Source organism: Saccopteryx bilineata, chromosome X, assembly GCF_036850765.1.
Source record: "Saccopteryx bilineata isolate mSacBil1 chromosome X, mSacBil1_pri_phased_curated, whole genome shotgun sequence".
Taxonomy (NCBI): domain Eukaryota; kingdom Metazoa; phylum Chordata; class Mammalia; order Chiroptera; family Emballonuridae; genus Saccopteryx; species Saccopteryx bilineata.
The window spans coordinates 7,597,002-7,622,739 of record NC_089502.1 but is presented as its reverse complement, the minus strand read 5'-3'; the positions used below and the strand labels follow the sequence as shown (position 1 = coordinate 7,622,739).

Genomic DNA, 25,738 nt, shown 5'->3' with positions numbered 1-25,738 from the left:
CAGAATGCCTGCTCAACACTGCAAGGGGTCATTTTGCTGTTAGTTCACCTGCTAGTGTGAGAAACAGTTTTCCCCTGCTTATTGCCTTGTCTGCTATTGTGAGAATATATTGAAAGGGAATGGTGCAATGCTTTCCAGCTCTGCAGTCCCTCTACCATCTGCCCAAATCCAATGTGAACCTGCTTGGCCTCAGCCACCAGCATTACATTTGGTGCTGTGAGCAGGAGTCAAATCAGATTGGTATCGAACTGCAGACATCCTTGAAGGGTAGAAGAGTGGCTGTGCCCTGTGGCTACCTTGTTGGGGACTGTGGGCTGGGTGTTTTTTAAAGCCCTGTGAGAAGAAAACAAAATCTCTGTGAAAAAAACTGCATGAGATTGAAAGCTCCAGGATGAGCTGTAGACTAAGCACTGACAGCAACTTTAACTGCGCCCATTGCTGGAGAAGGAGACTGATCAAGTTCAAGAACTCCAGTGTGAAATATAGGCTGAACACAAATGATGCTAAGAACTGGAATGATTGATGTAGAATAAATTGTGGGTTCAAGATCTGCAGTTTTACTTAGAAGCCTAATGCTGGCACCAGCAGTTGTTAGAGCTCCAGTTTCAGCCTGCAAGCCAGCAGCCACAAAAGCCAATGTGGTCGCTGAAGAAGGAATTGCATTCATGCTGGTGAAGTGGATCCAAGTCAGTGGTAGCAAGTATTTCCAATTCCTCTGAGGGTAAAGAGGTTCAGGCTAAAGACTCAGAGCCCAGCCAGTGGTGACCCAGAAGGTAAAACCTCAGCAGCAGAAAATGCATTAGGTATAGGCACAACCCCCTCCACAAGTAGTTGAGCACTGTGGACTGGCCCTATACCCAGACAGAGTTGATGGAGTTAGGGGCAAAATTCAGGCAGAAACCCACCAAGTTTCTGGTAGCTTGGTTGCTGTACTTGTGGGACATAGGAATGGATGGCATCATGCTCTCCAGAACAGAGATGGAGAGATTACTCACCATTACCTGCACTCCTCTTTGAGGTTGCATCTTCAGAACTGTCATGACAACCCAGGAAAACATACCCTATTAGAATGGATGATGGCTGCCATTCATATAGTCTAGCAGAATGCTGGAGACTTGCCAGGGGCAATGAGTTGGTGGCAGTTGTATACTGAGCTATAGCAGGTTTTCCGGGAACTAGGTATGAAGTGCTACTTTCAACTCGAGGTCCTATGGGCCAGATGAGGAAATATTTACAGCAGGGATGAGGGACCTTAGTCTCTGTAGTGCCCCATCAGCCCTTTTTGAGTCACTAGTGGCTATCCTGAGCCCTTATGTGGGGCAGCCCATAAACACTGTTACACAGATAGTGGAAGATTTGGGGGAGGTGGAGGCAGCATGTAATCATAAGGCTGTGTGGGCTGCTGCCCATGTTGCTCACCCCCAAATAACAAGAGAAAAGGGCCTGTAAAGGTTATCCAAACACAGATGTGGGTAGATATTATTGCAGACAAGGCAGATAGGGAGAAATTAGATGGCAGGTCTAAAAGAGTTCTGTTAGAGCTTTGGCAGCAGCTTTAGCTGCAACAGAGGTCCTAAATGCTGAAAAAGTGGGGGAAGCAGATGGATCCAGCTTCTGCCAAGAAAGTAGTTGGTGCTTGGGTTGTATGACTGCAAGATTACTTGTTGGAAGTCTCAAAGACACATTGAGCCAGTTTGAATAGGGAGGAAGACCAAGAGAGCCATCTAGTGGGAATGGCTAAAGGCCAGAAGCCCCATGTGCAATTGGCAATCCACTGGTCCCCTTCTAATGTGCAGCAGGTATTGGCCTTATAAGATAATAGGTGATTTTTTTGCATCAGCAGCTAAAAGAACTGTCAGGGTGGCAAAGGCCTTGAATATGTTTGACCTCACCAAGCCCTGTGAGCTTGGACCATTAAGGGATTTAGATGAGGCTTGTGGTAATGGACAGAACACTTATGGAAAGATACTGTGGTCCATTAATAAAGAGTTGTGTGGCCAGTTGCCTATAATGGATTGTGAACTTGAGTGATTTTGAAGGTCATCTTTGTATTACTGCCATTTTTGGTATAGCTTGTGCTTTTGTAATTCTGTTGCTGTAGTCAGTGCTGTTTCTGTGATGTAATGTACCTCACTCCTCGCACAGGAAACAAGGAACTATTGCAAATGTACGTGTTATGTAGATTGTGAGGCAAGCAACCCTAAAGGAGTGTATTTTGGGGAAAACAGCTGTGTTATGCATTCTCGCTTGCACTTTGAATGATTAGTGTGTGAGCACATGGCAGAGCCACGTGTGCATAGCCTATGTAAGGCTATGGGTACTTTGACCCAGGGCAGATTATGGACTGCCTGCCCACCATTGTGTGGGACCATTTTGTTATTCGTTCACCTGTTGGTGTGAGAAGCAGGTTTCCCCTGCCTGTTTACTCCTCTGCCATTGCGAGAGTCTATTAAACAGGAATGGCCCAACACTTTCTGGCTCCACAGTTCCTCTACTGTCTTCCCGAACCCAATATGAACCTGCCTGGCCTCAGTAACCAGCATTACACAAAACCATAAAGGTACTAGGATAAACATAAACACTTTTATAACCATGGATTAGGGAGAGTTTCTTAAACTGTGACAAGAAACTCAGAAATCATAAAGAATGTTTTGATTAACCTTGACAACAGCAGAAAAGTTACTTTAAAACAAGTTTAAACTTTTTTTTCAATTGCAGTTGACATTCAATATTATATTAGTTTCAGGTGTCCAGCGTAGTGGTGAGACATTTATATAACTTACAAAATGAGTTCCTTGATATTTCAAGTACCCTCCTGGCACCATGCATAGTTATTACAATATTATTGACTACATTCACTATGATCAACTTTACAACTTCATGACTGTTCTGAAACTGTCAATTTGTACTTCTTAATCCCTTTGCTTTTTTCACCAGGCCCCCAAACCCCTTCCACCTGGCAACCATCAGTTTGTTCTTGTATCTATGAGCTTGTTTCTGTTTTTTTTGGGTGGAGGAGTCACTTATCTTCTGCTTTAGATTCCACATATAAGTGAAATCATATGGCACTTGTCTCTCTCTGTCTGGCTTACCTCACTTAGCATAATACCCTCTAGGTGTGCCTGTGTTGTTGTTGCAAATGGTAAAATTTCATTCAGAAATACAGAACTTTCCTTTTTTTAATGGGTCTCTTTCAATGTCTTTTACCATCTCACCCACGTCATCATTTCCTGTCTAGAACACTCTACCCCCTCCCCAATATAATTCTTCACCCCCACCAGCCCTCCTTCACCAGGCTACTTCCTACATTTCCTGTGAGAGACAGCTTCAAATTCATATCCTTTAGGAAATCTCTGCATGCCCCCATGACCTATGCACCCTCTCCAGAATATATACTCCTTCTCAGTGCTCCCATAGCACCACATATTTCCTCTCTTACAGCACTTAGATCACATTGTATCTACTCTTGGTTATTTTCCCTACTAGAATGTAATCTACAAGAGCATGGACTATACTGTTCTTGCTTTTATTTAACACATATAGAGCTTACTCTGTGAAAATCATTTCTATAAACTCTTTATAAATATTAATTTATTTAATCCTCATAAAAATCCAATAAAGAAACATAGTTATTACCATTATACAGATGATGGAGCTGAGGCAGAGAGAGGTTAAATAACTTGCCCAAGGTCACATAGTTAGTAAATGGGAGAGCTGGGATTTGAACCGCAAAATCCATGCTCTTAACCACTACCAGATATTCCCATTACTTGTCATATAGAAGGTCTACCCAAGAAATTTTTGAATAAAAGAAAGAATAGTTTATTAAAAGAGATAGTGGAAATAACAAAGTCCTCATGGGAGAAGTGGGAAGAAGGATGTAGCCATATACTGAAGTCAGAGAAGTTGAAAGAAAATAGTCCAAGGGGTAATAAGAAAGGCACCAGAGTCTGACCTGTGGTGGCGCAGTGGATAAAGTGTCAACCTGGAAATGCTGAGGTCGCCGGTTCGAAACCCTGGGCTTGCCTGGTCAAGGCACATATGGGAGTTGATGCTTCCTGCTCCTCCCCCCTGACTCTCTCTTCTCTCTCTCTCTCTCTCTCCCTCTCTCTCTCCTAAAATGAATAAATAAAATTAAAAAAAAAAGAGAAAGGCACCAGAAGTGGCAGTGAGGAAAGGCAAGCTGGTGGAGGCAGGGTGGCTCAGAAGGCAAGTCAGAAATAGTTCTGCAGTCAACAAAGGAAAATATAGAACTAACCACTGAATTTGGCCAGTAGCTGGCCCTTGGGGACCTCAGAGCAGTTTCCAAACAGTGCTGGGGACAGAAACCAGATTGTTTCCTCTAAGGAAGGTGTGAAGGTGTGAGTGACATTTTATCCCCCTCTGAGCCATGTAAGGAAGAATTTGGTAAGGGATAGTAGTCAGGTTAAGTAAGGCCTTTTTTGCCTAGATGTGGTGATTAGGGCCTACTTAAAGGCAAGAGATAAATCTTCAGAGAATACGTCAAGTCAAACCAGCCCTCACCAAAACAGAGTCTACTCTATGGTGGTTGACCACACCATGGCCAACTATAATACATGAAATGTAAACATGGGCAAAGTATGCAATGTTTGTTGTGAAGAGAATGAAGGCCAGGAGAATAGTGCTTGGTAGGAATTCTTTACTGAGAGATGTCTGGTAACCCTAGACATGAGACAGAAAGATCTATTATGGGGGAGTATGTATGGTGATTTGATTTAGAAACTACTAGCAAAAGAAAAGTAGATAAAGAGTGGAGACATGAAGAGGAAAGGGAACGATGTTCAACAGATCATAAAGCATGACAAAGCCAGAAAGAAGATAGAATGGTTTGTGAAGATCATAGAGCTGCAATGAAAAAAGAATTCTGTTGATTGGCCAGAGACTTAGCAGTGAGAATGAGTCTGATATTTGGGATCAATTGGGAAGAGGATTTGACTGAGGGACCAAAATAGTGAGCAGTGGCCCAAAGAGTCATTTCAGAATGGGAAGTGCATATATTCTAGAAGCAGGTATCAGTTCAAGGGCTTGACCTGAAAGGGCCTACTAGGACCCAAATTCAAAAGACAATGCATCCACAGAGAAAGGGAGCAAGGCCTACTGCCCTCTTGGGTAGCAGATGGCAGACAAAGCCAAGAGACAGGACTGGGCAGCCTGAGGAAAGGAGCACCTGGCAAGACAATGAAAGAATGGTAGCCACAGCATATTCAATGATTTCTTTCAACAACTGTTTATTGAGCATATACTTCACACTAGGTGTTGGTTATAGGCTCTGCTTCTCTCCAGGAGTTTACATTCCAGTCCAGAGAAAGTCAAAGCATAGATTATCCTATAAGACAAAAGTGCTGATATTCTGTGGTGGAGACAGACGTAGAAACAATTCTGGGGGGTTTACTGTTGATATATGTCAAAAAATGCAATAAATATATCTGTACACACTTTAGTTAATACAGGGTCTACATTTCTCTAGGAGGTAAGGAAGAGAGGCTTCATGCTGAAGTCTTGGGGTTTGGTTTAATCTGAATAAACCCATAATCCATCAGATGGTTATTTTTGTATATTGTCCCTTTTTCTATTTTATAATAGGTATTTTTCAGACTCTATATTTACATCATTTCAATTCCATTTGAACGTATGCCAGAAAGGATATTTAACACAACCAGTTAGAAAAAAAAAAAACTACATTAAAAGGCATTCAACTGTCTGGGGAGCACATCCTAGAATCCTGTGCAGATTGCATGCCCTCAACCTCTGGAGCACTGTGTAGCTAAAAACATCCATGTTTCCCTAATACTAGTAAATTAGTTTTGAAAACTGTTTCAATGCTATTCACCGTGGAATACTTTTTCAAATACGTTGTATTTTTTTTTTACATAACCTCTTTTCTGATAAAAAAAAAATTAGCCGTACTTACTGTATAAAATTTGGGAGGAAAATATAATTAAGATTATTTTTATAAAAAAAATAATTTTATTTTTTTAATGGGGCGACATCAATAAATCAGGATACATATATTCAAAGATAACAAGTCCAGGTTATCTTGTGGTTCAATTATGTTGCATACCCATCACCCAAAGTCAGATTGTCCTCTGTCACCTTCTATCTAGTTTTCTTTGTGCCCTTCCCCCTCCCCATTTCCCTCTGCTTCTCCCCCCTCCCCCCGTAACCACCACATTCTTATCAATGTCTCTTAGTCTCACTTTTATGTCCCACCTATGTATGGAATAATGCAGTTCCTGGTTTTTTCTGATTTACTTATTTCACTTCATATAATGTTATCAAGATCCCACCATTTTGCTGTAAATGATCCGATGTCATCATTTCTTATGGCTGAGTAGTATTCCATAGTGTATATGTGCCACATCTTCTTTATCCAGTCATCTATTGATGGGCTTTTTGGTTGTTTCCAGGTCCTGGCCACTGTGGAAAATGCTGCAATGAACATGGGGCTACATGTGTCTTTACATACCAATGATTTTGAGTTTGGAGGATATATACCCAGTAGAGAGATGGCTGGGTCATAAGGTAGTTCTATTTTCAGTTTTTGAGGAACCACCATACTTTCTTCCATAATGGTTGTACTACTTTACAGTCCCACCAACAGTGTATGAGGGTTCCTTTTCCTCCACAGCCTCTCCAACATCTGCTATTACCTGTCTTGTTAATAATAGCTAATTTAACAGGTGTGAGGTGGTATCTCATTGCAGTTTTGATTTGCATTTCTCTAATAACTAATGAAAATGAGCATCTTTGCATATATCTGTTGGCCATTTGTATTTCTTCCTGGGAGAAGTGTCTGTTCATATCCTCTTCCCATTTTTTTATTGGATTGTTTGTTTGTTTGTTGTTGAGTTTTATGAGTTCTTTGTATATTTTGGATATTAGGCCCTTATCTGAGCTGTTGTTTGAAAATATCATTTCCCATTTAGTTGACTGTCTGTTTATTTTGTTATCAGTTTCTCTTGCTGAGCAAAAACTTCTTAGTCTGATGTAGTCCCATTCATTAATTTTTGCCTTCACTTCTCTTGCCTTTGGAGTCAAATTCATAAAATGCTCTTTAAAATCCAGGTCCATGAGTTTAGTACCTATGTCTTCTTCTATGTACTTTATTGTTTCAGGTCTTATGTTTAGATCTTTGATCCATTTTGAGTTAATTTTAGCACAGGGGGACAAACTGTAGTCCAGTTTCATTCTTTTGCATGTGGCTTTCCAGTTTTCCCAGCACCAGTTATTGAAGAGGCTTTCTTTTCTCCATTGTGTGTTTTTGGCCCCTTTATCAAAAATTATTCAACTATATATATGTGGTTTTATTCTGGGTTTTCTATTCTGTTCCATTGATCTGAGTGTCTATTTTTCTGCCAATACCATGCTGTTTTGATTGTTGTGGCCCTATAATATAGTTTGAAGTCAGGTATTGTAATGCCCCCAGCTTCATTCTTTTTCTTTAGGATTGCTTTGACTAATCGGGGTTTTTTATAGTTCCATATAAATCTCATGATTTTTTGCTCCATTTCTTTAAAACATATCATTGGAATTTTAATGCGAATTGCATTAAATTTGTATATTGCTTTGGGTAATATGGCCATCTTGATTATATTTATTCTTCCTAACCAAGAACAAGGAATATTCTTCCATCTCATTATATCTTTTTCGATTTCCCTTAACAATGGTTTATAGTTTTCATTATATAAGTCCTTTACATTCTTTGTTATGTTTATTCCTAGGTATTTTTGTTGTTCTTGTTGCAATCGTGAAGGGGACTATTCTTTTGAGTTCATTCTCAAATGTTTCATTGTTGGCATATAGAACGGCTATTGACTTCTGTATGTTAATTTTGTATCCTGCGACCTTACTGTATTGGCTTGTTGTTTCTAGCAGTCTTTTTGTGGATTCTTTGGGGTTTTTGATGTATAGGATCATATCATCTGTAAAAAGTGATACCTTTACTTCTTCTTTTCCGATATGGATGCTTTTTATTTCTTTGTCTTGTCTGATTGCTGTGGCTAGAACCTCTAGTACCACATTAAATAAGAGTGGAGAGAGTGGACAACCCCATCTTGTCCCTGATTTAAGGGGGAAAGCCTTCAGTTTTGTGCCATTTAATATAATGTTAGCTGATGGTTTATCATATATGGCCTTTATCATGTTGAGATATTTTCCTTCTATAACCATTTTCTTGAGAGTCTTAAACATAAAATTGTTTTGTATTTTATCGAAAGACTTTTCTGCGTCTATTGATAAGATCATGTGCTTTTTGTTCTTTGTTTTGTTGATATGGTCTATTATGTTAACCGTTTTACGTATGTGGAACCATCCTTGAGATTCTGGGATGAATCCCACTTGATCATGATGTATTATTTTTTTTGTATGTTGTTGTAATCAATTTGCTAGTATTTTGTTTAGTATTTTAGCATCTGTATTCATTAGAGATATTCGCCTAGAGTTTTCTTTTTTTTTGTGCCATCCTTGCCTGGTTTTGGTATGAGGGTTATGTTGGCCTCATAAAATGTGTTCGGAAGTATTGCTTCTTCTTCAATTTTTTGGAAGACTTTCAGTAGAATAGGAACCAAGTCTTTGAATGTTTGATAAAATTCGCTGGTATAGCCGTCTGGGCCTGGACTTTTACTTTTAGGGAGGTTTTTAATGGTTTTTTTTATTTCTTCTCTACTGATAGGTCTGTTTAGGCTTTCTGCTTCTTCTTGACTCAGTCTAGGAAGGTTGTATTGTTCTAGGAATTTATCCATTTCTTCTAGGTTGTTGAATTTAGTGGCATAAAGTTTTTCATAGTATTCTACAATAATTCTTTGTATATCTACGGTGTCCGTGGTGATTTCTCCTCCTTCATTTTGGATTTTGTTTATATGAGTTCTTTCTCTTTTTTCCTTGGTAAGTCTTGCCAAGGGTTTGTCAATTTTGTTGATCTTTTCAAAGAACCAGCTCCTTGTTCTATTAATATTTTCTATAATTTTTCTGTTCTCTATTTCATTTATTTCTGCTCTGATTTTTATTATCTCCTTTCTTCGGCTGGTTTTGGGTTGTCTTTGTTCTTCTTTTTCTAGTTCCTCAAGGTGTGAAGTTAAGTGGTTCACTTGGGCTCTCTCTTCTTTGTTCATATATGCCTGAAGTGATATGAACTTCCCTCTTATCACTGCTTTTGCTGCATCCCATAGATTCTGATATGTTGTATTGTCATTTTCATTTGTCTGTATATATGTTTTTTTTTTAAATAATTTTATTTTTTTAATGGGGTGACATCAATAAATCAGGATACATATATTCAAAGATAACAAGTCCAGGGTATCTTGTTCAATTATGTTGCATACCCATCACCCAAAGTCAGATTATCCTCTGTCACCTTCTATCTTGTTTTCTTTGTGCCCCTCCCCCTCCCCCTTTCCCTCTCCCATTCCCCCTCCCCCCCGTAACCACCACACTCTTATCAGTGTCTCTTAGTTTCACTTTTATGTCCCACCTACGTATGGAATAATGCAGTTCCTGGTTTTTTCTGATTTACTTATTGCGCTTCGTATCATGTTATCAAGATCCCACCATTTTGCTGTAATTGTTCCGATGTCATCATTTCTTATTACTGAGTAGTATTCCATAGTGTATATGTGCCACATCTTCTTTATCCAGTCATCTATTGACGGGCTTTTTGGTTGTTTCCATGTCCTGGCCACTGTGAACAATGCTGCAATAAACATGGGGCTGCATGTGTCTTTACGTATCAATGTTTCTGAGTTTTGGGGGTATATACCCAGTAGAGAGATTGCTGGGTCATAAGGTAGTTTTATTTTCAGTTTTTTGAGGAACAACCATACTTTCTTCCATAATGGTTGTACTACTTTACATTCCCACCATCACTGGATGAGGGTTCCTTTTTCTCCACAGCCTCTCCAACATTTGCTATTACCTGTCTTGCTAATAATAGCTAATCGAACAGGTGTGAGGTGGTATCTCATTGCTGTTTTGATTTGCATTTCTCTAATAGCTAAAGAAGATGAGCATCTTTTCATATATCTGTTGGCCATTTGTATTTCTTCCTGGGAGAAGTGTCTGTTCATATCCTCTTCCCATTTTTTTATGGGATTGTTTGTTTGTTTGTTGTTGAGTTTTATGAGTTCTTTGTATATTTTGGATATTAGGCCCTTATCTGAGCTGTTGTTTGAAAATATCATTTCCCATTTCGTTGGCTTTCTGTTTATTTTGTTATCAGTTTCTCTTGCTGAGCAAAAACTTCTTAGTCTGATGTAGTCCCATTCATTAATTTTTGCCTTCACTTCTCTTGCCATTGGAGTCAAATTCATAAAATGCTCTTTAAAACCCAGGTCCATGAGTTGAGTACCTATGTCTTCTTCTATGTACTTAATTGTTTCAGGTCTTATGTTTAGATCTTTGATCCATTTTGAGTTAATTTTTGTACAGGGGGAGAGACTGTAGTCCAGTTTCATTCTTTTGCATGTGGCTTTCCAGTTTTCCCAGCACCATTTATTGAAGAGGCTTTCTTTTCTCCATTGTGTGTTGTTGGCCCCTATATCAAAAATTATTTGACTATATATATGTGGTTTTATTTCTGGACTTTCTATTCTGTTCCATTGGTCTGTGTGTCTATTTTTCTGCCAATACCATGCTGTTTTGATTGTTGTGGCCCTATAATATAGTTTGAAGTCAGGTATTGTAATGCCCCCAGCTTCATTCTTTTTCTTTAGGATTGCTTTGGCTATTCGGGGTTTTTTATAGTTCCATATAAATCTGATGATTTTTTGCTCTATTTCTTTAAAAAACGTCATTGGAAGTTTGATGGGAATTGCATTAAATTTGTATATTGCTTTGGGTAATATAGCCATCTTGATTATATTTATTCTTCCTAGCCAAGAACAAGGTATATTCTTCCATCTCATTATATCTTTTTTGATTTCCCTTAAAAATGGTTTATAGTTTTCATTATATAAGTCCTTTACATTCTTTGTTATGTTTATTCCTAAGTATTTTATTTTTTTTGTTGCAATCGTGAAGGGGATTATTCTTTTGAGTTCGTTCTCAATAGTTTCATTGTTGTCATATAGAAAGGCTATTGACTTCTATATGTTAATTTTGTATCCTGCGACCTTACTGTATTGGCTTATTGTTTCTAGTAGTCTTTTTGTGGATTCTTTGGGGTTTTCGATGTATAGGATCATATCATCTGCAAAAAGTGATACCTTTACTTCTTCTTTTCCAATATGGATGCCTTTTATTTCTTTGTCTTGTCTGATTGCTGTGGCGAGAACCTCTAGTACCACATTAAATAAGAGTGGAGAGAGTGGACAACCCTGTCTTGTTCCTGATTTAAGGGGGAAAACCTTCAGTTTAGTGCCATTTAATATGATGTTAGCTGATGGTTTATCATATATGGCCTTTATCATGTTGAGATATTTTCCTTCTATACCCATTTTGTTGAGAGTCTTAAACATAAAATTGTGTTGTATTTTATCGAAAGCCTTTTCTGCGTCTGTTGATAAGATCATGTGGTTTTTGTTGTTTGTTTTGTTGTATATATCTTTTGATCTCTGCACTTATTTCTTCTTTGACCATTCATTTTTTAAAAGTATGTTGTTTAGTTTCCACATTTTTGTGGGATTTTTTTCCTCTTTTTTGCTGTTGAATTCTAGTTTCAAGGCTTTATGATCAGAAAATATGCTTGGTACACTTTGATTTTTCTGAATTTGCTGATGTTGTTTTTGTGGCCCAACATATGGTCAATTCTTGAGAATGATCCATGTACACTGGAGAAAAATGTATACTCAGTCACTTTGGGATGAAATGTCCTATAGATGTCTATCATATCCAGGTGCTCTAGTGTTTTGTTTAAGGCCTCTATATCTTTGTTGATTCTCTGTTTGGATGACCGATCTCGACCCATCAGCGGTGTATTGAGGTCTCCAAGTATGATTGTATTTTTGTCAGTTTTTGTTTTAAGGTCAATAAGTAGCTGTCTTATATATTTTGGTGCTCCTTGGTTTGGTGCATATATATTAAGAATTGTTATGTCTTCTTGATTCAGTATCCCCTTAGCCATTATGAAATGGCCATTTTTGTCTCTGAGTACTTTTGCTGTCTTGTAGTTAGCATTATCAGATATGAGTATTGCTACACCTGCTTTTTTTTGGATGCTATTTGCTTGGAGTATTGTTTTCCAGCCTTTCACTTTGAATTTGTTTTTATTCTTGTTATTTAGATGAGTTTCTTGTAGGCAGCATACAGTTGGATTTTCTTTTTTAATCCATTCTGCTACTCTGTGTCTTTTTATTGGTGAGTTTAATCCGTTTACATTTAGTGTAATTATTAACACTTGTAAGTTCCCTATTGCCATTTTATAGATTGCTTTCTGTTAGTTTTGTGTCTTGTTTGATCCTTCTCTTTCATTTTTCTATCTTTTGTTTTTATTTGGTTGTATTCCATATATCTTTCCTCTGTTGCTATGTTTTTTAAATCATGTGCTTCTGTGGTGGTTTTTTCAATGGTGGTTACCTTTAAGTAATGAAAAGGGTCCCTACCCTGTTCATTGTAGTGCACTATTTTGTGAGTACTTTTGCACTCTATCGTCCTTTGCTACTGTTAATCCCCATCCTCTCCTCCCCCCCTTTCTTTTTCTTGTTCTCACAGTTTAAATTTGGTTTTATTGTGTTTTTCTTGGAGCTTTTACTTGTGGCTTTGTTTGTTTTGTTCTTTGTATCTGATTGGAAAACCCTCTTTAGTAATTCCTGGAGTGGGGGTTTTCTGATGATAAATTCCCTCATCTTTTCTGTATCTGTGAATGTTTTTATTTCTCCTTCATATTTGAAGGATAGCTTTGATGGGTATTGTATTTGTGGCTGAAAGTTCCTCTCTTTCAGGACTTTAAATATTGGGGTCCACTCTCTTCTAGCTTGTAGAGTTTCTGCTGAGAAATCTGATGATAATCCAATGGGCTTTCCTTTATATGTTGTGTTCTTCTTTTCCCTGGCTGCCTTGAGAATTTTTTCTTTGCCATTGGTTTGTGCCAATTTCATTATGATGTGCCTTGGAGTAGGTTTGTTGGGGTTAAGAAAACTTGGAGTTCTGTTTGCTTCTTCAATTTGAGGCTTTAGTTCTTTCCACAGGCTTGGGAAGTTCTCATCTATTATTTGTTTGAGTATGTTCTCCATTCCATTTTCTCTCTCTTCTCCCTCTGATATACCCATTATTCTTATGTTATTCTTTTTGATGGAATCAGATAATACCTGTAGGGCTATCTCATTTTTAAAATTTTTGAGTCTCTTTCTTCTTCTCTCTGTTGTGTGTCAAGTTGCTTGTCTTCTATGTCACTAATCCTATCTTTTATCTGGCCTTTTCTATTAGCTAAGCTTCTTACCTCATTTTTCAGCTCGTGAATTGAGTTTTTCATCTCTATTTGATTTGTTTTTATAGTTTCAATTTCCTTGGACATATATTCTTTGTGTTCATTGAGTTGTTTTCTGAGCTCTCTAAATTGCCTTTCTGTGTTTTCTTATATATCTCTGAGTATTTTGGAATTTCTATTTTAAATTCTCTGTTGTTTAACTCCAAGGTTTCCAATATATTAAATTTTTTCTCCATAGATTTTTCCTCATCTATCTGTGTTACCTCTCTTTCTTTTGTATCCATGATATTCAGTTTTCTCTTCCTTAATGGCATCTGAGGGTGGTTTTGTTGATAGTATTAATGAGACTTAATAAAGAATAAAAAGTTTAAAAAAATAAAAGATCAAAGTTGTTTTTTTTAAAAAAATTAATAATTAAATGAAGAAAAATAAAATAAAATAAAAATTAAAAAAAAAGGAAATTATTTCCCTTCTCCTTTTTTCCTCTCCTGTCCTCTCCCTTCTTTCTTGAGAAAATCTTGTGGTGAACTGTGAATTATATTGTACTAAATAGAACAAACAATGCCTGTAATGGAGGGCTTGAATTGGGGAGAAGTAATAAAGGGGAAAAAAAAACAGGAAAAGGGGGGTGTGGACCCACAAAAAGCAAATAAGGAAAAATTTGGGTCAAGAATAAAATGATTTGCTTTTAGCTTTTGGTTGACTAAGAGTTATAATGAGAGGAATAACAGGGAAACCGGGAAATGGGGGGACAAATTAAAAAGTTACTATTGTATTTAGTGGAACAAGAACTAGATAAAATGAAGAGCCAGGGATGGAAGCACTGCTAGTGAGTTATAAAGATAAAGTAAAAACCCCTGAAAATGCCACAAACATAAGTTTGAGTCCCAGATAAAATAATTTGTTATTGAGGTTTGAAAGAGAGGAGATGTAAAGGAGAAAGGAAGAAACTAATATGGAGGGAGAAAAGAAAGAGAGAGAGAGAGAGAGAAAAAAAAAAGAGGGAACCACTAAAAGAAGAAAAAAGAAAAAAGAGGAGAGAGAGAGAAAGAGAGAGTTAAGGGTTTTGGAGTGCAACCCTCATAGAGAGAAAGGAACAGGCACGAAAAGATAATGGGAGATGTAACACTTATGGGTAGTGTAGTTCAAGGAGAGGAGAGAGTAAGACCAGCAGAGAGTTATATGACCAAATTGGAGGAGGAAAAAAAAATCAAGAATGAAGGTAAGAGAAACAAACAAACAAATATAATAAAATGGGATAGGTTATAAAGTCTGTGGATTATTCTTGATTTTGAGAGGTTATCTTCTTGCTTCTTTTCTCTCCCTCTTCCTGGTCGGTGACTCTGTAACCCGGGTTCTTCCCCTTTGGCACGCTCAGGTAGAGGTTTGCAATTGATAAGTCTCTATGGCAATGTCATGTATTGTGCTTCAGTCTTATTGCAGTTGAGGCTCATTAGCATTTATAGGTTCTGACAGTGAGAGAGTCCGTGTTCCTGGAGCCTCTCTCCTAGTCTTTCCTTCCTCAATTAGTAGCCTGATAATCTAGCTATGGGGTTGCTGCTGCCTCTGTCTGGATAGTAAGAGGCTCAAAGAGCTGGCCACTCCCCACTCTATTCCCACTCAGCACAGGGCTCTGGGTAAGGCTCAGTCAGTCAGAGCTGCTAGCATAATCAGGCGGGGCTTCCTCAAAGACCTCTGGCTCTGCCACTCTGTCCAGTAACATGGGCGGGCGCCCTCTCCTGGGGCACTTGGAGGAAACTCTTGCTCATTATCTGTGTGCAGACCAGGATATCAGGCCAGCAGTCTCACACTCTGAGTGAAACCTCCTCCCGCACGGAAAAGTTCCAGCGTTGGAATTGGCTCTCGCTCCCTCCCTGTGCATGGCCTTTTCAGGGTACTGGGGTGGCCCGGAGATTCCACTTTCAGCCCACACAGAGGCCCCTCACTCTGCCCCACTGTGGGATAACATGGGTGCCCACTCCTGAGGTGCTGGGAGGAATCTCTTGCCCATTCTCCGTGCACACAGACCAGGATATCAGGCCGGCCGCCTCACCCTCTGAGTGAAAACCCCGCCCGCACAGAAAAGTTCCAGCATTGGAATTGGCTCTTGCTCCCTCCCCGTGCATGGCTTTTTCAGGGCACTGGGCCAGCCTGGAGATTCCGCACACAAAGGCTCCTGACTCTGCCTCTCTGTGGGGTAACACGAGCACCCACTGCTGAGGCACTCGGAGGAATCTCTCGCCCACTATCTGCACACGCCGACCAGGAGATTGGGGAAAATGGCTGCCCCGCTTGTCTTTCTTTGTCTGAGTTTGGCACGAGTGTTAGCTTGTATTGACTGGGTTGCCACAGGCACAGTTTTTCCTCAGCTTGGATCTCCGTGCCACAGCCTGGTTCGGCCGTTTTTGCCGTGGCCTGGATCTATTCACCCCCTTTGCCCACCTCAGTTTCTATATTCTCAGTTCCCAGTGAAAGCCGCCCTGTTTAGTTTAGTGAGGAAGGCGAAGCATTTCTTACTCCCTATTTCCTTCGGGGTTTGATTATATATTTAGCCAATTTTTCGCTCGACCATACCTTCAGGTGTATTGCGAAACATCTGGAGGCTCCAAGGATAGGTTTTTCTGTTTCTGGTTGAAGATCTTGTTGAGTTTTGGGGGAGATTTATCGGTATCGCTTCCTACCCCGCCATTACTCTGACGTCATCTGAAGATTCTTTTTAATTCAATGAGAGGAGAGGAGGCAGAGAGACAGACTCCCACATGTGCCCAAACTGGAGTCCATCCAGTAAGCCCACTAGGGGGCGATGCTCTGCCCATCTGGGGTGATCTTCTGTTGCTCAGCAACCGAGTTCTTCTTGGAACTTGAGGTGAAGATCACAGAGCTGTCCTCAGTGCCTGGGACCAACTCCCTCTAATCAAGCCATGGCTGCAGAAGGGTAAGAGAGAGAAAGAGAGAGAGAGAGAGAGAAAGGACAGGAGAAGTAGATGGGTGCTTCTCCTGTGTGCCCTGACCAGGAATTGAACCCAGGATATTCACATGCCAGGCAGACACTATACCATTGAGCAACCAGCCAGTGCCAAGATTTTTTTACATCACCTTAAAACACCATTTGTGACCTGGGGACTGTCACCACATATAATATATATGCGTATACATAATTATATTATATTATATTATATTATATTATATTATATATCAATAAATATATATAATGTTATATTACATATCAATTTATATAGGTCAACAATTAAATATATTTATTTATATAAAGAAATGTTTTTTTATATTATATATAAATATACAAATAAGGGCTATGGTATGCTGAAGTTCATAAATGGTATATATATATATATATATATATATATATATATATATAGAGAGAGAGAGAGAGAGAGACTAAAAGGAAATCTTGTACTTCTTCAACCAAAGGCTACTTACTCTAAGCAACCAGTCAACCCCATGCATTTATCTGGTGGTCTGAAAATGGTATATTATTAGTTGGAGTTGACTTTAACAAAAAGTGTGAACTAGACAAAATTTGTTTACAGGTACGAATCCCATCCTCACTTAATGTTAGGAAGACTTATTAGATAGCCCTCATGATCTCCACCTCATGTTATAACCTCCTGTATAAATCTCTCTCCTCAGTGTAAGACCTGTTACTTTATTCTTGTCAACAGAATATGGCAGGGGTGTTGGCTGGAATTCTTATAAGTAAGTCAAATTACATAAGACTGGAGCAAGGGAGTTGATGGCCCTGAAGAAGCCAACGACCATGCTATTAACAAGTCTATGGAGACAACCATGAGTCAGTGAACCAAAGCTGCAGATATACAGAAAGGTGGCCTACAACCAGCAGAGAGCCACAAGGAAGTAAATTCTACCTACACCTTGAATAGGTTTGGAAGCTGATTCTTTCCCAAACTTTCAGTTGAAAACACAGCCTGTCCAATACCTTGACTGCAGTCTTTTCCAACTGAGCATAGAATCCAGCTACATCATTTCCAAACCCCTGACTCACAGCAACTGTAAGGTAATGAATGTGTATGTGTTTTTGACCCATTGAGTTTATAGTAATTTGTTACACAGAAATTGAAAACTGACACAAGTTTCCTTACCAGTCCTTCACATTTTAGCATTGTAGCTCATATAGGCATTGCCCTTCTCCAATAATATCTGTATCAGAATGGAAATGTGGACTTCTAGTGTCTATCTCCCCATTAATTCCCACCAAGTGTATCCCAGCAGACTAGCTTGAAATGCATCATGCATACACTAGATCTGGCTGTTTTTGTTTTTGTTTTACACCAATCCTTCCAACCCAGAATTCCTCTCTTCTCCCTTTGTGCCTCATCCATCTCATCCATGAAATATGCTGAACTTTTAAGCCACTAGACCATTGCAATTTTTGCTTGCATCACTTGTTTGTCCCTGATTTATATAGTGCCATGTGGCCTCTTTTGAAATCTTATTTTTCTGAAAATATTACTGAATGTGTGCACATATCTATAATATATAATACTAAGTATGTATAAAAGACTGCAGAAAGATATACATAGCAATACGATTATAAACTCAAACTCAGGATTCCACGTTGTGCATAACATCCTTCTAGAAATACACATCTCCACATTTTAAAATCATGTTACGTTAAAGTAGTCAGCAAAGTGTGGTTGGCTATTTATTGAGCTTCTCCACGGAGACAAATCTGAAAGCATCCCTCATTATTGCCATAATCTAGCTGATCTGCACTTGCTTTTACTGAAAAATACCATCTACTGTAATAATTTCAAGGATTAAATGAAACTAAGGCGGGTGCCTGCCACTTCCTAGGTGCTCAATAAATGTCAGTTGAATCAAAATCTTCGTTGGCAAACCTCTCATATGCAAAGTCTGCACAGAGACAAGAGTAGGTGCATTTATATCACAGGCAGGCCAATATTTTAAAGAGCTCAATGAAACTGAAGCTTGTGCTCATAAAAGGCCAGTTTAGGTAACTGCGTTTCAGCTTTAGTTTCCTTTCAAAGTAGATATATGTGGAATGCAAGGCCAGGAACCGACTCATAAATACTGATCAAGAATGGGAAGGGAGCTAAAGAAATGTGAGTAGATCTTGCCAGGAATGAAGTTTGCTGCTTCTGAAATGTTTTGGTCTTAGCCAGTAGCAGGACTTATCTACTGCAATTAGCAAAGAATTTTCTGTGCAGTCAGTTCAAGCATCTGCTTCTGTACTGCTTTCTGTACAACTGTTGCTCAAATTCACTCTTCCTTTCTAATGAATCATCATCTTTGAAAAGCGAGAAAGTCCATCTAACCACCCTAAGCATTCTAACACCTAAGGCCTTTAAAGGAAGGTCCTTAACATTTCCCTTGAACCCAGCCCGTTCTAACTTCAGCTCCCAAAGTTCACCCAAATCCCTCCCCTTGCGGTCATCGAATGAATATGCAAATACCACATAATTGGCAGCCAATCGCGTGGGTTCTGGTCACATGGTGCTGGTGATAGGTGAGCTAAGGGAAGTTGTGTGTCGGTGAACAGAGACAGCTCTCAGTCTGTGGTGAGCGCTTGAGTGAGCGTGGACGGTTGCTTGGGCAGTAGTCTCTGCGGCAGTGGCAGCGGCGCCAGTAGTGGTGGCAGAAGAGAGGAAGGGGGGAGGGGCCCGAGGGCTACACAGGCTCACACCTTCAAGTTCCCTCGGCGGGAGAGGAGGTGGGACTGCAGAAGGAGACGGCCAGGAGCAGTTCCACCCGTCTTGTTCCGGCTCCCTCTCTCTGTCTCCCTGTGCCCTGGCTAGGCGAGAGTTAAGGGTTCGGGTGGCAGTGGGCAGCAGTGAGGACAAGAGGGCCAGGCGAGTGGGGAGCCGAGCTAGGGGTGAGGGAGAAGATGCCCATCCTGCTGTTCCTCATAGACACGTCCGCCTCTATGAACCAGCGCACTGACCTGGGCACCTCCTATTTGGACATTGCCAAAGGCGCTGTGGAGTTATTCTTGAAGGTAAAGGGAGGGAGCGGAGAGATGGGAAGATAGCCCGTGGGGTGGTGGTGGATTTAGGTGCTTCTGTAACGTTTGTGTCGCCCCCTCCTCCCTCCTTCCCTTCGCGGCCCCCTCCGTCATCCCTCCTCCCGCAGCTGCGCGCCCGGGACCCAGCCAGCCGCGGAGACAGGTACATGCTGGTCACCTACGACGAACCCCCGTACTGCATCAAGGTAAAGGGGGCCATCAAGGGGTGGGGCGCCCAATAATCAGGAGCCAGTCGGCTGGGGCGGCTTCCCCTCTTTGCTTCTGCCTGAGAGGTCCTGCGTCGCCTGGAGGCGCGTGCGGGGCGGGAGATCCGCAGAGGTTGGCGGAGCGGTGCGGTTGGTGGTTTCGGAGTCTCTGCAGCGCTCAGGGCCAGGGGAGGGACAGCCCTGGGAGAAAGCACAAGAAAACCTGGCCGGTAGCTGCAACGACCGCAGCGGCCTGGGAAGATGGCGGACATTTTGCTTTTGTATGAGCCAGAGAGGGAGACTGTGGACGCTGCTGAGATGGAAAGAAGGGAGCGGAGGGAGGGAAAGAGATCCGCCCCTTCTGGGTGCACCCCGCTGCGGCCGAGGGGCAGGGCGAGCCCGCGACTCCGCCCCAGGTGCTCCCGTCTGGCGCAGGCTTCTCTTCAGCCCTGGCTCCTCCTCTGGCTGCTCCTTTCTGCCCCCCTCTCGCTCCCCGCTGCTTCTCTCCTACCCACCCCCGCTCCTCCCGCCCCCTTCCTGCTGAGAGCGTGGCCGAACCAGCCACGGGCCTTCAAAGGTTACGCTAAAGCTTTTGCACTTCTGTGGTCTTCAACTCGCCCCCGCCCAATGGAAAATCTATCCGCTGAGCAAGCCTCTCAATCCCCAGACCTGAGAAACGCTTCGTTTCTTCTTTGGAATTGGTCAGGCTGTTGGTTACCTTAGCTACTACTGTTAGTGTTTGAAGACAAGCCAAAGCAGCGACAGGGGGCGTCGGGGCGTCGGAGAGATGCCCAGTCGGAACCCACTGGGGCAGCGCTTTTTAGGGACCTGACCTACCTATCAATAATAAGTTAGTTTTGTGTTAGGCTGTAGAGGTTTGTAAAGTAAAAAAGAAAGAAGAAAGGAGAGGACTTCATTATGAGCTGTTACAATAATAAAACTTGATGGTTTGATCCACAAGATTCTGACCCACAGGAGAAAAGTAGGGAAGACGTCGCCTCCACGGGGTAGTTAATTTATATTACTAATGGAGAGGAGAAAACCGTTTTGCCAGCAATGACCTGATGAAATAGAACTCAGACTATTATATCAACCTGAATAAGAGTCCTGATTGCATATTGAACCTTAAAAATATATTACCATAATCCTTGAAGGCTTTTGCTAAATGCCCTCATTTTCTCAGAATTATCTTAATAGTACTGGGGAGGCGCCATCTGGAAGTGCTGTAATTCTTTTCAGCCAAGTAAGGTATTTAAAAGAATGAAACCTAACCAAACTGAAGAGTTGCTCAGATACTGTTCCTTCAGAAATAAAACCAAAATGGGGGGGGGGGGAACAATAGGGAAAAAAGGGGGGAGTGCTTTAACTTTGTAACTTGTAGTTTCTGTGAACAATTTGATTAGTAGGTTCCCCTTGAAACTTCTGGTTTTAATACTGTTTTCAGTTTTTGATTTGTTTATTTAGAAAAATAGAGCAAGTAGACATCTTTCAAAATGCCATATTTTTTTAATGTCAGTTTCCCAAAAGGGTGTGACCATTTCTTCCACCTACAAGAGCAGATGTTTGTACATCGTAAGTCTGAAGGTCTACACTGCTTGAGTACTAATACAGATAAGAGCAAGCCATTTATAGTGTGGCCATTTAAAATCCTCAATTTGAAGTAGTAAAAAGGATAAACTACAAAGCAGTGTGCCTTTTCTTTTCTTTAAAAGAACCACTTAGCATTTTTTGAATGCCAAGACTCAATTTAAAAATGGGTTTTGAAAAAACATAAACAAACTCTTAGATATAGACAACAAAACATTTTTAGTAAAAATGGGTTTTGATTTATAAAACTTTCATGGCAATATTTACAGAATCTTTGGAAAGGAAAAAAAAAGCCTCATCCCTCCCCCATAACCATTATTACATCTTTTTACCTAGCATTGTAGTCCCAGTATACATATTACTTTGTGTTCTGCTTTTTCAACTAAAATGTCCCATGAATTTTTCTGGTTTGCCACATAAGCCTCATACTTAAAATTTTTAGTGGCTGTGTAATTTATGCATGGTATTTTATAGGCTCAAGACAGTTCTATGAACAGAGGGGAAAAGTTGAATATTGTTTTTAGTGGAAATTTCATCTGTTAGCTCTTTTTATCCTGCCATCTTATATACTATATTTTTTCCTAAAGTGAAAAATAAATAAATAAAGCATTCTTCCCAGTTGAGTTTGATCTTTTTTCCTTATGTAGGCCAGGTATGGGAAGATACTTTCTGTAATACCTTTAATTACTAATCCTAAGTTATTTTCTTATTTAGTCGTTATGCTTTTCCAAGATTATTCAAATTTTTCATTTTCATCTTACTTGATAATTTCATGTGCTAGGAAATGGTTAATGATCTTAATGATGTTCGTATGGTGTTGCTACCTCTACCTGAATGACTGAATATGCCATAACTTGGGAGCATTTTCTTTCTGAGTGTCTTTCAGCCACTCCCTCCTGCCCACCCCCAACCTTCCCCAAAGCATGTGGTAACTATTTCTTCTTTTGCTGTTAGGATCTAGACATTTTGGAAGGTCTGAAATTTTAGAACAGCTCGTTAATTTTTCCTAAAATTTAGTCTAGGCTTTCACTTGCTTAGAGCTGGGAGCCATAAATGTCTGTTTTCTGTCACACTGTTTATCAAATAGTTCTTCTTTTCACTGTCAGCAGACATCTTAGTTCCTACTTAAAGCTCCGCTCTTCATTAGCAGCCTCAGGTCCTTTGGGCAAAGTGATGTTAGGCTTTGATTTGCAGCTTATTTTTCTGCAGGATAACATGAAGTGTAGTTTTCAATTTCTCTATGGTTGGAGGCCCATTGTTTATCTCTTCTCAAAATAACTGCTTACTTCTCCAGTCTTGGTTGTATCCAGTTCTAAACACTGCAAAACTAAAGTGGTTTTTTTTCCTGCTGAATGATTCTATTCTACTGGTACTATATAACAGGCATAAGTTGTAAATTTGGTTGGGAGTTTTTTCCCTCCTAAAAAGCATGAAACTATTCCCAGTATATCCACTTACAAGTGCTTACAATGAATCTTGTGAAAAGTTACTTTGACTGGAACTTTTCACTAATGTGTACTGTTGAGTATGTGAATAAAGTATTTCACCTAGGATTTAGTAACCTCTTACTGCACATCTGTTAGGACATGGATATGTGCTCTTTTAAAATTAGTCATACCTGTTACTTGTAGTCTGCTTTAGATGGATGGAATTAAATTTGACTTTGGGACTAGATAAAAATTATATGAAATTCAAGCATTTTGTGTTATATCTGTTTTAAGTGTTGCTTTGCAGACAAGTTTGTTGCACATAGTGTCACAGGTGTTAACACTGCATTTATAGTGTTATGTTTAGTGTACACTAGACTTTTTTTGTTTTTTTTTAATTTTTATTAATTTTAATTTTTTGTGTTTACATGGATTCAAGTGTCCCACTGAATATAACACCCTCACCCCCACCCCTGTGTCCCTTTTTATACCCCCTTTGCCCCTCTCCCTTATCTCCCTCCCCCCCTTACATCTGGGATTTGCTGTCCTGCTATCTATATCTGTGTGTTATGTATATATAATTTCACTAATCCCTTCACCTTCTCTGATCCCATCCCCTCATCCCCCTTTCCTCTGACAGCTGTCTCTCTGGTCCCTGTGATCTTGTCTTTGCCTCTATTCTATTCCTCAGTTCACTTTGTTCCTTAGATTCCACATATAAATGAGATCATATGATATTTTTCTTTCTCTGCCTGGCTTATTCTAATTAGCATAATAATCTCCAGGTCCATCCATGCCATTGTAAATGGTTAGATTTTCTTCTTTTTCATGGCCACATATTATTCCATTGTGTATATGAACCCAAAGAAACATCCCTAGTCTGTCATTTGAAGACACAGAATATTTGAAAAAGTGAAAATTTCCCTTGAGTGTTGTTTACTCATGTCCTGTAGCTAACTTTGTTTATTGGTATCTGCATGCCTTTGTCACCATGTATTAGTAAAAGGTAGCATTTTGACTTACATATTTAGGAAGTAAGTTTATGCTTTTTAAATTACCTGTATTCCAAACATTTATTGGCATTTTAACTAAGGTAAAACTTTTTCATATGCCCTTAAGCATATTTTATGGGCCTTACTTGGAAAAGGAGTAACTTTCAGGGGAACCTTTTACTATAGTTAGAAACTAAGGTGGTGCTTTTGGGTAAAACAGTGGCAGCATAGTCTTTGAGAACAGCCTGAGACAATGGAGAGAGCATTTAAAACTCAAAGTGCCACAAAGGTGATGCATTAATTTTTATGATGAATTGTTTCTTCTCTGATCTTGCTTCCTTTTCACCTTCCTCATTGGCTATTTGAAGCATGTAATGATAGCTATTTTGAAATAATAAAAGGGGAGAGAAACTATCAACAAAATTAAAAGGGGAGAAATATTTATAAATCATATATCTGATAAGGGATAAATATAAAAAATATACAAAGAACTCAAACAACTCAATAGTGGGCAAAGGATTTGACTACACAGAAGATATACAGATGCTTAACAGGCGCATGAAAAGATGCTCAAAACCACAATGGGCCTGACCAGGCGGTGGCACAGTGGGTAGAACATCGGACTGGGATGTGGAAGGACCCAGGTTTGAGACCCCCAAGGTCGCCAGCTTGAGCACTGTCTCATCTGGTTTGAGCAAAAAAATAAAAAAAAAATAAAAAGCTCACCACCGAGTAACCCCTGGCTCGAGCAAGGGGTTTCTTGGTCTGCTGAAGGCCCGCGGTCAAGGCACATATGAGAAAGCAATCAATGAACAACGAAGGCCTCGCAACGAAAAACTGATGATTGATGCTTCTCATCTCTCTCCATTTCTGTCTGTCCCTATCTATCCCTCTCTCTCTCTGTCCCTGTAAAAAAAATTTTTAAAAAAACCACAATGAGATATCACCTCATACCTGTTAGAATGTCTGTCATCAAAAAGACAAGAGATGTGTGGAGAAAAGGCAGCCTGTGCACTGTCGATGGGAATGTAAATTGGTACAGCAACTATGGAAAACAATATGGAGGTTCCTCAAAAAATTAAAAATAGAACTAAAATACAACCCAGCAATTCCACTTTTGGGTATTTGAAAAAAATGTAAACACTAACTGGAAAGATACATGTATCCCCATGTTCACTGCAGCATTAATCATAACTGCCAGGGTAGGGAAACAATCCAAGTATCCATTGATAGATAAATGGACAAAGAAAATATGATTATACTAAAGTTCCTCTATGTTTATGCCATTAGATCAATCATTCTTTAAATACAATATGGTAAAATAGAAAGTCATTCCCCTACTAAAAATCTTTCAGTGACTTTCCATTACATTTCAGAATAAAGTCCATACTCCTTAACCTGGCTTCCAAGGCCTTCATGATCTTTTCTCATACCTTTCCAACAGTGTCCTCCAACTCTCTTCTCAACCTCAGGCTTCAGCCTCAGTGGGAAATTAGGCCATCTTCTCCAAACTCACTCTGCCTCTTACTTCTGTGCCATTGCATGTGCTGTCCTCTGTGCCTGGGGCACACTGGTTGACCTGATGTGCCTCAACTCTTCACTCTACATTCTTAAAAGTCATCCTGCTCCTTTCTCCCACCCCTATTATGAACAGTGTAAGAACTCCCATTGTGATTCCTTACCACTTTGTCCAGACCTTAACTATAGTAGTTAGCATGTTATATGGTGATAATGTTCATGTTGGGCTCCCTAATATGAACTCTTTAAGGGCACATATTTGAACTTCTATATATTTGACCCCAAGTACCTAAGAGAGTGCCTAGATTTTTTGGTAGGTACTCAATAAATGGGATGGAAAAAAGACTTCAAGTAATATGTACTTGTGAAAGCTACCCAATCTTCTCCTCCCGTTTTCACCAGTCTTCTCCAGTGGGTGATTACCATTAACAATTTGATATGTTTAATATTTATTACAACTAGCATTTACACTTAGGTTCAGGTTTATAATATAGTCAAATCGTATTTTTACAAGACCAGTGTATATATGTCCCCTTTCTTTTGTTTATTGAAGTATAACATATACATTAAAATACACCAATTTTAATGACTTGCTGCATTTTCATGTCTTTGTTTATTCATGCGACGAC

The 25,738-nt window shown here is 39.8% G+C and overlaps 1 protein-coding gene across 3 annotated transcripts in view; it reads left to right on the top strand.

Annotated features, from left to right (window-relative positions):
• Positions 1-25,738, top strand: part of LOC136316972 (integrator complex subunit 6-like) — a 482,266-nt gene that overhangs the window by 381,823 nt on the left and 74,705 nt on the right. For all 3 annotated transcript variants that reach the window (XM_066249384.1, XM_066249385.1, XM_066249386.1), the window contains exons 2-3: positions 18,924-19,373; positions 19,508-19,585. In XM_066249384.1, the coding sequence (XP_066105481.1) occupies positions 19,263-19,373; positions 19,508-19,585 (189 nt within the window). In that variant the 5' untranslated portion in view covers positions 18,924-19,262. The remainder of the gene's footprint in view (positions 1-18,923; positions 19,374-19,507; positions 19,586-25,738) is intronic.